Source organism: Muntiacus reevesi, chromosome 14 (assembly GCF_963930625.1).
Source record: "Muntiacus reevesi chromosome 14, mMunRee1.1, whole genome shotgun sequence".
Taxonomy (NCBI): Eukaryota; Metazoa; Chordata; class Mammalia; order Artiodactyla; family Cervidae; genus Muntiacus; species Muntiacus reevesi.
Window position 1 is genome coordinate 7,572,774 of NC_089262.1, and position 15,312 is coordinate 7,588,085.

At 44.4% G+C, this 15,312-nt stretch overlaps 1 protein-coding gene across 5 annotated transcripts in view; it reads right to left on the minus strand.

The window, feature by feature from the left end:
* Positions 1-15,312, minus strand: part of SEMA5A (semaphorin 5A) — a 534,007-nt gene that overhangs the window by 160,304 nt on the left and 358,391 nt on the right. For all 5 annotated transcript variants that reach the window (XM_065905244.1, XM_065905242.1, XM_065905243.1 and 2 more), the window contains 2 exons: positions 6,960-7,245; positions 1,499-1,634 (listed from right to left, as the gene is read on the minus strand). In XM_065905244.1, coding sequence (XP_065761316.1) covers positions 1,499-1,634; positions 6,960-7,245 — 422 coding nt within the window. The remainder of the gene's footprint in view (positions 1-1,498; positions 1,635-6,959; positions 7,246-15,312) is intronic.

A 15,312-nucleotide genomic window follows, 5' to 3' on the forward strand; every position in this document is an offset into this window, starting at 1 on the left:
TAGTTTTCTCAAAAGCTAGAGGTTTTATGTGTTGGATTGTCAAACCAACCAGAATTTGGAGGCCTGAATATATGACTCGGGTCTAACAGTGACTGGCTATGAAAACTAAAGTTCCTCTGGTTGGAAGAGGTTGAGGCTCTGCATGTGAGGACCGGGCCTGGGAGCCCAGCTCAGCCACTGAGGAGCCTGTATCCTTGTCCCGATGACGTGCTCTGAGGCTCAACACCCTTCTCTGTCAGTGGGAGCTGTTACCAATCACCACAGGCGCCAGAAGGCGGCAAGACACACAGAGGCATTGAGCCCAGTGTCTGGAACTTAGCATTTCTAAGAATTACGCCCACGATGATGATGGTGAAGACCCTAGGACAGTTCTTCTCAGAAGACAGGTGCTCCAGGGAAGTCTGCTGGTATGCATGAATGTCAGAAAAGTGAAAGTGAAGTCGCTCAGTCATGTCCAACTCTTTGCGACCCCATGGACTGTAGCCCACCAGGCTTCTCCATCCATGGAAATTTCCAGGCATGAGTACTGGAGTGGGTTGCCATTTCCCCTAAAATTCATATGTTGAAATCCTACCCCTCAAAGTGACTGTATTAGGAGCCGGAGCCTCTAAGGACGTGACTGAGGTTAAACAAGGGTGGGGCCCTGATCTCATAGGGTTAGTGTCATTTCATGCTCACCTAGGGAATGCCACATGAGGACACAGTGAGGGAGCTGGCTATCTACAAACTGGGAAGGGAGCACTCCCCAGAAACTGAATTGGCCAGAACCTTGGTCACGGACTTCTAGCCTCCAGAATTGTGAGAAAAGAAATTTCCAGTCTGTGGTATTTTGTTACAGTAGCTGGAGCTGAGTAATACACCTGCTGACTGACCAGACAGTAGAGGGCTTCGTCTCTTTTGGTTTCAGCCCCCTCTGAACATGGGCAGATGAGAGCAGATGATGTCAGGGCCCCTGACGGCCTGAACACACGGCATTTGGTGGCTTACACACAAATGGCCTCCATCTGCTCCTGTTTTCTCCACAGCCGCCCCATCACCCCGACAGGAAATCTCACCGCGTACCCAATTAGAGCTCAGTTCTGTTTGTGCATCCCCACTGCTCTGTGTCCTGGACCACATTCATTACGGCGTCATTCATTAGGAGCCAGAGCTCCTGGGGACACAGAGCCCACCATCATTAGTACTAATTGAAGCTGGATTCCCAACCTGCTGCATCGTGCTGGCCTTTTGCAGTCCCAGCTCAGGCATCCCAGCTGACAAAAGACCCTTTGAAGGCCAGGCGCCTCAGTACACAAAAGGCGGTGGTCTATTTACAAGAGACAAGCTGAGTGAGGGACTGTCGCAAGGGGCTGGGGGTGGGGAGCTCACAGCTGCACTGGGCGAGTTCCAGGGTTTCAGTGGTCCCAGCCTGTCTGTCTGCACAAGGGTTCTGCCTGTTATCTGGGGTGGGGGCGTGGGGGGAATGACCGAAGGAGAGGCCCTTTGTCCCCGGAATTACCTGGAAGTTGGGGTTGGGGTTTGGGTACGGCAGCCAGGCGGACCGAGAGTTCTCCTGGTACTTGAAGGGCCCATTAAAGGCCTGGGAGATGGCACTGAGGTTGAAGACGCACACGGCCGAGGCGGCAATGCTGTTCCTGGGGAGGTGAGGAAGAAAAAGGAGAAGGCAGGTCAGAGAGCACCCTCGGAGGCGACCTCTGCTCCCCATGACAGATTCTGGGTGCCCAGGAAGCGTCTTTGAGGGGAACACTCAAGATCAGCAGGACTAAACACCCCATGGATGAGGTGGAAGCAGTGAATGGTGTTCCTCTGGGGTTTTTGTTCCTCCAACATTTCAGTCTAGAAACAACAGTATTTAGCAGTTATGATGCTTATAATCCCGCCAACAGGATGGATTCACCCAGCTGAGGTGGGAGTGATAGAAGCTTTTGAAGGGAAGAGCTGTATGTTATGCCTTTAAAATTCGTGGAGGAAACAGAGTTCCTCCTCTAGGGCATGGGCCACCCATCAGCCTGGCAAGGCTCTCTCCCACACTCTAATCTGGGCACTTTAGCTGGCAGTGGGGCAAGCTGCTGCTTGTTCTGTCTATAAAAGCCCCAAATAGTTGTGAGTATTTGTTATCTTTAAAAAATAAGCAACTGAAAGCATTTTGCAACAATTGCCTGTCAAGATCCTTCACATATATGTACATGCATATGTGAAATGTATTTTAAATTCAAAGGGTCAAAGACAAACATTTGACAGAGCACTGACATAGGACCTCTTGAAGCCTTAATTCAGAATTCAACCTTTGCAAGACCGCAGGCTATCAATGTGAGGCTCTCAGAGTCCAGGGCCCTTTTACTAAGTGGAAACTGCAATATTTTTTTTTGGTTAAGTAAATCTGCATTGTGAGTTCAGTTATGGCTTTAAAATTTCATGTTTATGCTATTAGCCAATAGTATGTCTACTTATCAATTATATTTTCTGAGGCAAAGAAAAAACAAGAAACTCTAAAATGTGAATGTCTACCTTATCCTTGGTTCATCTGAAAAACACAAATAGGTGGTAAATATTTACAAACTCCAATTCATCTATTAAGGGAGGGGACATTCACTGACCAAAGGAGGTTGAGACACTTGCCCCAAATCACCCAGCCACTAAATGGGGGAGTTGGACTGAACCCCCAGGTGGGTTGGCACCAAAATGGAAATTTTTAATTCTTGGTGACAGCTCTGTGCGGACAATTACAAAAGACACCCCGTGGAAAGTCAGAACCTTGAGAGCAGGTATGCTTGTTCCCTCTGGAATCCCCAGAGAAGAGAGTCTGGCGGGAAGACTCACCACCGCTGCTGGCGGATAAAATGATACAAATGTGAACTCATTGCTAATTTTACTCTTAGTGCATTACCCTCGGAAAACAAGAAGATAAGTCAGAAATGTCTAAAGGTAGAATTAGCCTTTGGATGCCTGACTAGACTTCAGCAAGAACCAGAAGACAAGTCTGTTAGGATGAGGACGGCCGGCCAGACCCCCAGGAGGGATGCCACCCGGGGACCAGGTGACCACGCCTCGGGCCTGGCACAGTGACAGCGAGGGGCTCACCTCTCCGAGCCCTCTGCTAAGTGGCCAACAGGGACCTTCTTGTTGAGCACAGAGAACCTCTAGCTCCTGAAACTAGCCTGACTTCACAGATGTATGGACCAAGGTGCAGGGAGGTTCCTGAGTCCACGTCACAGGCTGAGGGGAAAGAAAGCAGGATTTATACCTGCTTTGCAGGAGGCCCTGGGGTTCCTGCCTTTGACCCCATTGCTATGGCTCTTTCTCAGGAAGGGAAGACACTTATCCTCCACCTGTCTGCATCCATCTCTAGTTCACTGCACTCACTCACTCTGAAGGACACTGGGTGGGATCTCTGATGTCAACCTGGATGCCCCAGGGGCTGTCATTCTGAGTATCCCTGACACGTGTTGGTAGACATGTCTTCCCACCTCCTAGAGAGCAGAGCTCCATTGGTACAGGTTATGTGTTCTGTGCACACAACACACACACACACATACACACTTTTCTGCCTTTCCTCTACCCTTTAACTTGCTGCAAACTGAGACGGGTGAGGAGGAAGGACATGAGTGAACACCCCCTAGCACCCACTCTTCCTGGGATGGGTCTGCCCATCAGAATTGCACATTCACCTTATTCTGTTGGTCCCTGCAAGTAGTGGTGGTCAGCACAGGTCTGGTCTACCATGACCTTGCGGACAAGTCTGCTGAATGCTGGGGTCTGTGGTGATAAATCCATTTGGCTAACAGACCTTCAACCACGTGTTGCAAGCTGGCCTCTATCATGGAGATAATACTGCTTTATCTAATGTTCTATTTTATTTCTTTCCCTATTCAGAGTCTAGGCATGTAAAAATGGAGGTAGCCCCTCCCTCCCGCTAGGTGAGCCCAACAATATGGGAACCTAGAATCTGCTGGAAGCTACTGGTAGAAAATTAGAGAAGTTTCTCTCAGCTCCTTGCCTCTTAACAAAGGAAGAAAACTAAAAACTTTAACCCTTCCCTACTCCCACAACAGTATTATCTTAAAGTCAGCATTTTTAGATTTCAGGAGAAGAAAAAAAAAAACAAACAAGCAGGCAAATCCTTCAGATTCTGTTGCAGGAATGTACTATTTCCTGCAGCCCCTTCCATGCCCCAGGGTTGGGAAAACCACTGAGCTCCAGCTGGAGAAGACTCTTGAGAGCTTCTAGGACTTGCAAGGAGATCCAACCAGTCCATCTTATAGGGAATCAACCCTGAATATTCATTGGAAGGACTGGTGCTGAAGCTGAAGCTCCAATACTTTGGCTACCAGATACAAAGAGCTGACTCATTGGAAAAGACCCAGATGCTGGGAAAGATTAAAGGCAGAATGAGAAGGGGGCAACAGAGGATGAGACGGTTGGATGATGTCGCCAACCCAACAGACATGAGTTTGAGCAAACTCCAGGAGATGGTGAAGGACAGGGAAGCCTGGTGCGTTGCAGTCTATGGGGTCACAGAGAGTCAGACATGACTTAGCAGCTGAACAACTAGGGACAGAATGAGCTGGAACACTGAACTTTATCCCTAGTCCCCTGTGCTGGAGACCAACCAAACCTGTGAGCCTAAGCACTGGGAAGCTCAGCTAGGGCAGTTTTAGCCATCAGTTCAGAGACAAGACACAACCGGTACCTCAAACTGGCATTTTCTTTCAATTTCGAGCAAGTCTTGCCAAGAATGCACATCATTTCCTGAGAGAGTAAGAGCAAGGCTGAGACAGGAGAGGGAGCAGAGGTGAGACATATGCCGGGATTTGCAATGGATAGATCAGAAAGCAGTTCCCAAGACCTACTGAGAGTAAGTGCTAGAGAGAGACATGGAAGGACTAGTGATTCTCTTTCTGTTAGTATAAGGTCTCTGTATCAGGTGATTTCCAACACGATGAGCATCTTCAGCACTAAGCAAATATTCTGGATAGCCTGAAACTTATCTTTGCAGGTATCTAAATAGACCACTCACCCTCCTGGAATGGCCCAGGCACAGAACTTCCTCAACTTTTTAAATTGTTCGCGTTTGCCCGCAGCCAGGGCAATGAACAGCTCAGTAAGCCAAGCTCCCATTGTGTGTAAAATTGATGTCAACAGAGCCAGTGAACATTCATCTTGTGCAGCTTACACTATTTCTTAAATAAGGTTTTGGAAAGCAAATCAACTTCAGAAGCTATACATTGATTTTTTTTTCCCCCCAAAGAAACTTATCAAGGAGAGAAAATAACCTCTGGGTTTGAAAACCAGATTTATAACAAAGATGGTCCTGGTGGGGTGGGGGTGAGTAGGGAGTCATCCATTTTAGTCTTGTTTTTCTAACTTTGCATCAGAAAGAAGACTCCTCACGGAACAAACTTGTTAGAAAGCAAATGTTAACACTTAAGCTCAGCAGTAGGAAAAATGGGAGGGAAGAGTAAGAAGGAAGTAAGATGCAGATGAAGTGATTCTTCAGAAATGCAATTTGTGGACAGCCTTCCCAAGTGGTTCAGTGATAAAGAATCCCGCTGCCAATGCAGGAGACACAGGAGACATGGGTTCGATCCCTGGGTCAGGAAAACACCCTGGCGGAAGAAGGGGCAAGTAACTCCAGTGTTCTTGCCTGGAAAATCCCAGGGATAGAGGAGCCTGCATTCTTGGTTACAGTCCAAGGGGTCGCAAAAAGTCGGACACTACTGAGTGACTGAGCATGCACCATTTGGATGCAGAGGGGATGAAAACAGAAGTTGGCAAGACTCAGGAAGCTGAGGAGACATGGTAGAGTGACCAACTGTCCTGGTTTGCCCAAGACCAAGAGGCTTCCCAGCACTGAGCAGGCCTTGGTGCTAAAAGCTGTGATCCAGGACAGACCCGGACACTTGGCCATCACACCTCCATGATTGGTACTTCAACTCATCCTGACTCAGATCCTTTACCCTGGACACAGATATCTGGCTGTTGTCCAAACCATTAGGTCACCAGATGAGAGATTTCAAAGGTGCTGCAAAGCAGAAATCACCCTGCAGAACCATCATGCCCACTGCGAAGGCGGAAAAAAGTAGAGCTCGAGTCTCTGTGATTCCTGGTGGTGGGTGCCATCTCATGGAGTCTGAGCACGTCAGCTAAGGAAGGGAATTAAGTGCAGAGTCCTGGCACACTCCACCAGGCAGAATGCGAGGCAGGAAACTGTATATCCTATACTTAGTCCAAATAGTGTCAGTTCTGAAGGAAGAGTATCTCTCGAAAGAAATAAAACACTGTATTTTTTTTCAAAAATACTTTAAAAGTAGAATCATTCCTTTAGAAATGTCTAAGTTAGTCATCAAATATAATAGGGTAAGCCTACTTATGTGCTTTTCCTACATGTACATCTCAGTTAAAAGTTATGTTATCGCAAAGATCAGGCTCTCCAGACAACACTGGTTTCATTATGCAAAGATGCATGACTTATGTATAGGGTAAAAGAAAGAGACCTAGAGGGGTAAGATGGGGAGAGAGGGGATACATATATAACTCTGGCTGATGCATGTTGATGTACAGACAGGAACACAACAATGAAAAGCAATTAACCACTTAAAAATAAATTTTTAAAAAAAGACATCTAATATGTTCTAGCAGTTCAGAATGGGCCTGTGCCCAAAACACACTAGTAAATCAGAAGGAAAAATGTACAGAGAATAATTTGAGACTACCATAACAGAAGGATAGATCAAAACTTTCTGAGTAGCTTTATTTTCCTAACACCCGTCTCAGAAATCACATCCCTTTTGGTAGCACTGAATTCACACTCACATTTTTTTTTTTTTTTTTTGGCTGTTAGCCCAGGAAAAGAAGAAACATTCCTGTTAAAGCAACTTGTAAAGCTCAAAGGGCAGAGAACAGTAGAGTCATTCACCAGGAGCAGAAGAGCAAGGCAAGAGTGGTTTGCAGTTACGTACACGTTGGTGGTGAAGATGCCGTAGATCAGGTCCAGCTCGGGCAGGAAGAAGGTGCCCTGGAGCTCGTGGTAGTAGAAAGGGACCTCACCCGGGCGGGAGCAGTTGAGGCGGGCCTTCATGAACGTGGTCCACGTGTCCTCCAGCAGGAAGCGGCCCCCGATGTCGTTCTTACACACCCGGGCAGCTCGGGAGAACACGGTCTTCCCACAGTCGTGCTCCACGGCATTTTCTCGGAAGAAGAAGTAGGTGAAATTTCCGATGTCGTAAGAGGACACGAAGTTTGGTTCTAGAAACATACAGGAAAGAAGAAAGGGCTCAGCTTCCTGGACAGCACAGCAAACTCTGCTCAACATTACCTAACAACCTAAATGGGGGAGGAATGTGAAAAAGAAAGAGACACGTGTTTCACCGAATCACTCTGCTGTAGGCCTGAAACTAACACAATATTGGAAATCGACTGTGGTGGCGGTGGTTTGGTTGCTCAGTTGTGTCCGATTCTTTGTGACCCCCATGAACTATCACCCACCAAGCTCCTCTGTCCAAGGGATTTCCCAGATAAGAATACTGGAGTGGGTTGCCATATACTCCTCGAGAGGATCGTCTGGACCCAGGGATTGAATCAGAGTCCCCTGCATTGCAGGCGGTCCATTGCAGTTGGAATTTTTTGCCTACTGAGCCACCAGGGAATCCCCAAAACTATGCTCCAATGTAAAATAGAAAGTTGATAAAAAAGCAGGAGAGAAGAAAAGCCTAAACATCCATAAGCTACTGCTCTGTGTCTTGCCTGCTCAGTATTTATTCCAGAGAGACTTGATTTTGTGTGGATAACACTGTGCTCTTATAGATGGAACACAGGCCCCAAGAGCACCCTAATGATCTACACCACGAGGTGGAACCTGGTGCCTGAGTTCTATCATTTAGCCGTTCAGTCATGTCTGACTCTTTGCGACCCCATGGGCTGTAGCCCACCAGGCACCTCTGTCCTTGGGACATTCCAGGCAAGAATACTGGAGTGGGTTGTCATTTCCTTCTTGAGGGGATCTTCCCAGCCTAGGGGTCAGACTCAAGTCTCCTGCATTGGCAAGTGGACTCTTTACTGTCTGAGCAACCGGAGCCCACGTGAGTTCTAAGTGACAGGAAATAGCCAGTGTGATTCCACACACAAGCATCCTGAGTTATATAGCACTTAGGTACATAGCGAGGCTTCCCTGATGGCTCAGATGGTAGAGAATCTGCCTGTAATGTAGGAAACCTGGGTTCGATTCCTGGGTTGGGAAGATCTCTTGGAGTAGGAAATGGCAACCCACTCCAGTGTTCTTTCCTGGGAAAACCCATGGACAGAGGAGCCTGGCGGGCTACAGTCCATGGGGTCGCAAAGAGTTGGACACGAATGAACAATTAACACACACACAACTTTTCGATAGGTATATAACATTGATACCACCAAAAATGGGCAGCAAAAATTTGCAATACACTTTAAAGCCATAGACAGTACTTTATTTGTATATTCTTAATAACCTTCAGAAACAGTGGGAGATGAACTTATTTACGGAACAGAAACAGACTCACAGACTTAGAGAATGAACTTATGGTCACCGGAAGAGAAGGGTAAGGGGAGGGATTGATTGGGTGTTTGGGACTGACTGTATTTTAAATAGATGGCCAAGAAGGACCTACTGTAAAAAAATGAAAGGTAAAAAAATTTAAAAAAGAAAAAAATTAGACAGAGATTCTCAGCAATAATAATAAAATAGAACAATCATTATACCATAATAAAAGCTACATGAATTTGGGAAAAAACAGTGTGAGAAAAATATTAAAAACATGAAATGTGACTCAGAATATAGAGGTATAGCATTAATATCATGTTTGTGTAGAAGACAACAAAATTCTTTGATTTTACTTATATACTCGAGTATGACTTTGGCATAAATTATGTGCTTTTAGTAAGGACTTTAAAAATGTTTTTCATTTGTGAAAATTAAACTATAGGGTTAGTGTCCTGAATCAGCTTTAGACATTCTTGCTACTATGGTGACCATGAAATGTGATAATCAATTCTTAATTTCTTATTTCTTCATTTCTGGGGAATTCATTTAGAGGAGGGGAGGGTATTGAAATGGAGTCATTGCCTTTCTGATCTCATGATTAGATCAAAATTATGGACTTAGAAATGACAAATTATGGCAAACCTTTACTTAATCACCATGCTCATCAGGCATTTAGGAATTTATTATAGATTGTCAACAGAACTTCGTATACAGCACCGAAAGCATTATCTTCATAACTTGCTGTTTGAGCCTGCTGATAATAAAGATGATACCCTTTCAGACAGCGTGCCATGCGTGCTAAGTCACCTCAGTCGTGTCTGACTCTGTGTGACCCCACGGACTGCAGCATGCCAGGCTTCTCAGTCCAAAGATTTCCCAGGCGAGAGTCCTGGAGAAGGTTGCCGTTTTCTTCTGCAGAGGATCTTTCCAACCCAGGAATCGAACCAACATCTCTTAAGTCTCCTGCATTGGGAGGCGGGTTCTTTACCACTAACACTACGTGGGAAGCCCCTGTCAGACACAGGTGTGCCCTAATACTTATCTTTTAAAAACTCTAATAACCAGGTTTGATTCTTATGCTTTTCTCTATTGCTAAGAGTTTTCTACTCAATCAGCAAGTGTCTTAATTTATGGTGCAATTAAGATAATAGGAAAATATCCTTGAAAATTAATGGAAAAATACACACAACTGTATCCACAGGACATATTTCAGGGACAATTGGTTTTGGAGGACAATTCAATGGCCTTGTACTTTGTCAGATCCAATCATACTGTACCAACAGACATGTTATCAGCAGGACAACTAAAAATAGGTTTGGCTACAAGATGATCCATTTAAATTAAGTGTTAGGCCTGTTTTAGGCTCACCTAAGATCTGAAACGCAGACACAGATCCCGAGACCGGCATGAAGAGGACAGCAAGTACTGTTCTGTCCTGAAAGGTTGCTGCCAGCTTTCAGCCAAATTTGACTGAATTTCAATCAACAGTTGATGTCATCACAAAATGTTTCAAATTCATTCAACTTCACAGCTTCCTGGGGGCTAGATGGTAAAGAATCAGCCTGCAATGCAGGAGACCAGGGTTGGATCCTGGGTCGGGGAGATCCCCTGGAGAAGGGAATGGCTACCCGCTCCAGTGTTCTTGCCTGCAGAATTCCACAGACAGAGGAGCCTGTTGGGCTACAGTCCATGGGTCGCAGAGTCGGACACGACTGAACGACTAACAATTTCACTTTCACTTTCTCACGTTCCAAAAATGTAAAAATATTCTACTATACGTTGTATGTGTCATGTGCTTCTCTCTTTAGCTCATGATATTGTTAACTAGTTTTACATACACAAAGTATTAATCATAGAGATTTCAATAAGAACTGATTTTATCAACTGTTAAATATAGTATCTGATCACTTGCTTTAACTTGAAACAGATATTTTAAAAAAACACCCTGGCTTGCATTAAAATATATGAGATAGAAGTTAGACATATTTACTGTACAGTCTGCTTTAATATCCTGGAAAGATGCTCACAAAAACAGGCAGAGACACCTCTCGGACTTGTGTTTTTGGAAAGAAAAGCATAATATTGGGGGAGTTTTGAATCCATGTTCACTGTGTGTCTCCCAAAGGGAATTACTCACTGAAGCAGACCCCCAAAAGCAAATATATGAAACAATTACAAGACTCTATTGAGTTTCTAAAGCTAATATTAACCTGGATGCCTAATTCTGAAGAGAAGGCTAAATCTCTGCAGAGCAGGTTCTGCACCCAGGCTCATATAACCAAACTGCAGTTTGCTCAGTGAAATGGAGACAAACAAAAACCACCGTCATCACCAACAGACTTTATGGAAAATGAAGAAATGGAAGAAAGATGTAGGTGTGTCTAGCTATAGCTCCCAGCACGGGTGGATATGGTGTGAGACAGAATCCACAAGCTTTATCAAGCGCCCTCATGACTACCTACTTCTGCCAGTAACTTGGGGCCACACAGCATGAAAACCACATAGGAAATTTCTGTAGGATCCAGGAAGCCTTGAGCAGGAAATCAAGGAGCTGAAAACATTAAAAAAGATCTGCCTTGGTATCTTCCAGCTCAAGACTGGTCTATAATTTAAAAATCTCTGAAGTGAAGGGAAAGTCGCTCATTCGTGTTTGACTCTTTGCGACCCCATGGACTCTACTGGAATTCTCCAGGCCAGAATACTGGAGTGGGTAGCCGTTTCCTTCTCCGCGGATCCTTCCAACCCAGGGATTGAACTGAGGTCTCCCACATTGCAGGTGGATTCTTAACCATCTGAGCCACCAGGGAAGCCCAGACGAGATTAAAAACTCTACAATCTCTATTGAGTGCTAAACTCTGGTGTAAGTCTCCAGGCTGGGTGCTTCTCTTTCAGAAGCTCAGGAAACTTACAGGAATCATAGAAGGAGATGCTTGTGTTACTCCTCCAGTTTCACAGATGAAGACACTACAGCCCAGAGGAACCTGACCAAGTTCACATGACCAGCATCCAGGTGGGGGTTATGTCCTGAGTCTAGGCGGTCTGACCACAGACCCTGTACACGGACCATTACACTACACTGAAAAAATAACGGGCTACAAGAGGACCATCAGTTACTTCAACAACATGGAAGAACAGGTCTCGGAATTTCAGGCAAAGTTTCAGAAACCACAGTGGTGGCTGGGTTTTACTCAAGACCAAGATGAGGAGGGTCTGAGAACAGACCAGAGAGGAAGAGGGATGCTCAGATAAATCTTTACTCTGCAGCTATCAGAGACATCAAACATGCCACAGAAAGAAGAGTGGGAGGAAGGAGTCAACAATCCCAGGGCTCATTAAGCAAGAATAGTGTGGGAAGCGTTTGCCCCGATACTAGAGAAGATGCTTCCCATGGCATCCACCAGAGCAAGGGCGCATCCACCAGTGACCGTGAGAGCCTCTATCCATGTTCATCATCCACTTCGCTGAACAATCTCACCCAGATTTCTCATAAAGGAGGAGTACTGAGTCATGCCTAGCAGACTCGCCCATGGGTTCCTCTTTCCTGGAACCTCCAATATCTCTGCACACCACTCTAACCCATTTTATGATAGGGTGATATAGAGCTTTTTAGATAAAAATGTGCAAATAGATTTCTTTCCTATTGCAAAAACAAGGGAAGAATTTGTGCCTGGAAGGCAGTACTGGACATGAATTTGAGCAAACTTGGGGAGATAGTGGAGGACAGAGGAGCCTGGTGGGCTACAGTTTGTGGGGCCGCAGAGATCAGACATGACTTAGCGACTGAATGACAAAGAATGTTGTACATGTGTTTCTCCAACCCAGCGCATCTGACAGATGTTTTAGTCAAGGAGCCAAGCTACGGTTGGAAACACATCCTGCAGCCTCACAGTGGTCCTTCAGGGGGATGATGGGTTCCGATGGGTGACCTGCTGTCTTATCAGGAAGTTCCAGAGCCTTTTAAAACTCAGCCAGCATTCTGTTCCTTTGCCAAAGAGAGTGGAAAAGCAGTGCTCGCTGTTAAATAGACAGCCAAGGAACTCTTGCCTTTACAGATAGAAATCTGGAGGTAGGCGATGCTTAATTTTCACCTGGTGGGACAATAAGATGCATATTATTTCCCTCCCATTATTTAAGTCCTGTCTCTTGTTGAAATGTGATTCACCATAAGCTAGTATCTGTCACTCCTGAGTGAGCTGAACAAGCCAGAAATCAGTCAGTGACCTTCCTGTCTACAGTGAGTGTGGGGGCATGAAAGAGAGGTTTTTTATTCATCATCATTATCAAGCTACAAATGAATAGAAGTTCTGCTAATTCAGAATAAAAACAGACACAAGTATTTGTCAGCTTATTATCAAATATATGCATGGAGAAGCTGGTTTCTTTCCTAGTGTTTGTAAAACATATTGAGTAACAGATTACAGAGTATTCTACCAAATATGTTACAAGAGGAATTATGATTCATGATATAAGCACTTTTATTTTGCACACTTACTGACATAATAGTGCCCATGAAAATGGGAACACTGATAAACTTGAGTTGTATGAAGGGCAAAAGAATCGATATTTCTGAGGAGTTTCTGACCATGTACAGCCCAACTCTAAACAGCGAGATGCAGCCTTCCCATAGGTCTTCTCTCTGTTCCATAGCCTACTGCAGCAGTCTGGAGGGGCGCCAGGTTCAGTGGCCCAATCTAATGACTGACTGGACCACTGAGAGGCTCTTAATATAGAAATATTTGTCTAAACCAATGAGAATGGACATTAAAGACAGAAAGGAATTCAGATTTTCCAACTCTACAAAAATCTTACTAGAATCAAAATCTATCAAAGTTTTTTTTTTTTTTTTTTTTTTTTTTGCAATCAAAGAGAAAGGTAGACTAGAAAATGTCTAGCAGGCTTAAAACTCTGGGCTGAATAACTGACATCCAGAATGTTCCTTCATCCTGAACAAACAATTCAGCCTAGGGAAGAAAGAGACTGATACAAAATACCGTCCCATTAAACGATGGCTATAAATTTTATTTCATGATTTCCTTTTGCTTTCCTTTTGAATAATTTGTATGTAGTAGACCTTCTGAAGAACTGATGCTTTTGAATTGTGATGCTGGAGAAGACTCTTGAGAGTCCCTTGGACACCAGGAGATCAAACCACTCAACTCTAAGGAAATCAATTCTGCATATTCATTGGAAAGACTGATGCTGAGGCTAAAGCTCCAATACTTTGGCCACTTGATGCAAAGAGTCAGCTCATTGGAAAAGACCCTGATGCTGGGAAAGATTGAGAGCAAGAGGAGAAGGAGACAATAGAGGGAGATGGTTAGATAGCATCACTGATTCAATGGACATGAATTTAAGCAAATTCCCAGAGATAGTGAAAGACAGAGGAGACAGGCATGCTGAAGGCCATGGGGTCACAAAGAGTCGGACACAATTTAGTGACAGAACAACAAGTAGAACTTCACATAATGATAATGAATAATCAAAGATGCATATATTAAAGGTGATCAGAACTTGAGAAACATAAATAAAGCCAGGCTGAGTTTTTAAAATAGGTGGCCATTCCACAAGAATAAAGGAGCTAATGGAAACAATATTTAGACATGACATTCCGTGAGACATTCTATAATTTTTTGATGTCAGTTACCATCTAAACCATTTCTGTGCATATTCCTAGATTTTCAGGTCCTCTCTTTCTTTGGAAGATTATTTCCCTATCACAGCTACATGGAAATGTGCAGCAGAGAGTTCCAAAGTAAAGCTAATTTCATCTATGTGTTTATCAAGATTGGATAATTAAACTAAAATTTAATTAAGTAAAAAGTGGTTTAAAAGACATTGACATACTAAAATTCTTTCCTTAAGATTTCTAGGAAAAGACTAGATAGATCGATCGATAGATCAATAGGTACAGATAGATGGATAGATATACATGTTTGTGTGTGTATGTTTTGAGTGCGTGACATACATATGTATAGGATTGAGGTGTATGTATATATGGCTCAATACTTCCACCTACTGGCAGTAAGATCGTGGCCGGATTACGTAACAGCACAAGCTCTCAGTTTCCCCCTTTTAGAAGGCATGCTCAGTCGCTTCAGTCGTGTCTGATTCTTTGTGACCCTCTGGACTGTAGCCCACCAGGCTCCTCTGTCCACGGGATTTTCCCGGCAAGAATACTGGAGTGGGTTGCCATGCCCTCCTCCAGGGGATCTTCCCAACCTGGGGATCAAACTCTCATCTGCCTTCATGTCCTGCATTGCAGGAAGATTCTTTACCCACTGAGCCACCTGGGAAGCCCCTTAGAATGGTGATAAAAATACCCAATGCTTAGTATCATCGTGTTGGACATGACTTAGCGCCTGAACAACAGTATCTATCATTGTGAAAAGTCAAAGGTGATGCCTGCCGCGTGCCTATCACTTGGTTGCTAATTATCAAAATATAGATCACCATTTATATATGTGTATAAATATTATATAATAATAAATATATAGATAAATAAATATATACAAAAATATAAATTGATACCAATGGACATGTTGGTAAACGTATCATCAGTATTTACTTGGGTGTGCTCACGCTCACTCCTGTCTGACTCTTTGTGACTCCATGGACTGTAACCCACCAGGTTTCTCTGCCCATGGGATTCTCCAGGCACGGATACTTGAGTGGGTAGACATTTCCTACTCCAGGGGATCTTCCTGACCCAGGGATTGAATCCACGACTCTCGCATCTCCTGCATCGGCAGATGGATTCTTTACCACTAGCGTCACCCTGGGAAGTCCTTATTTATTTAAACAGG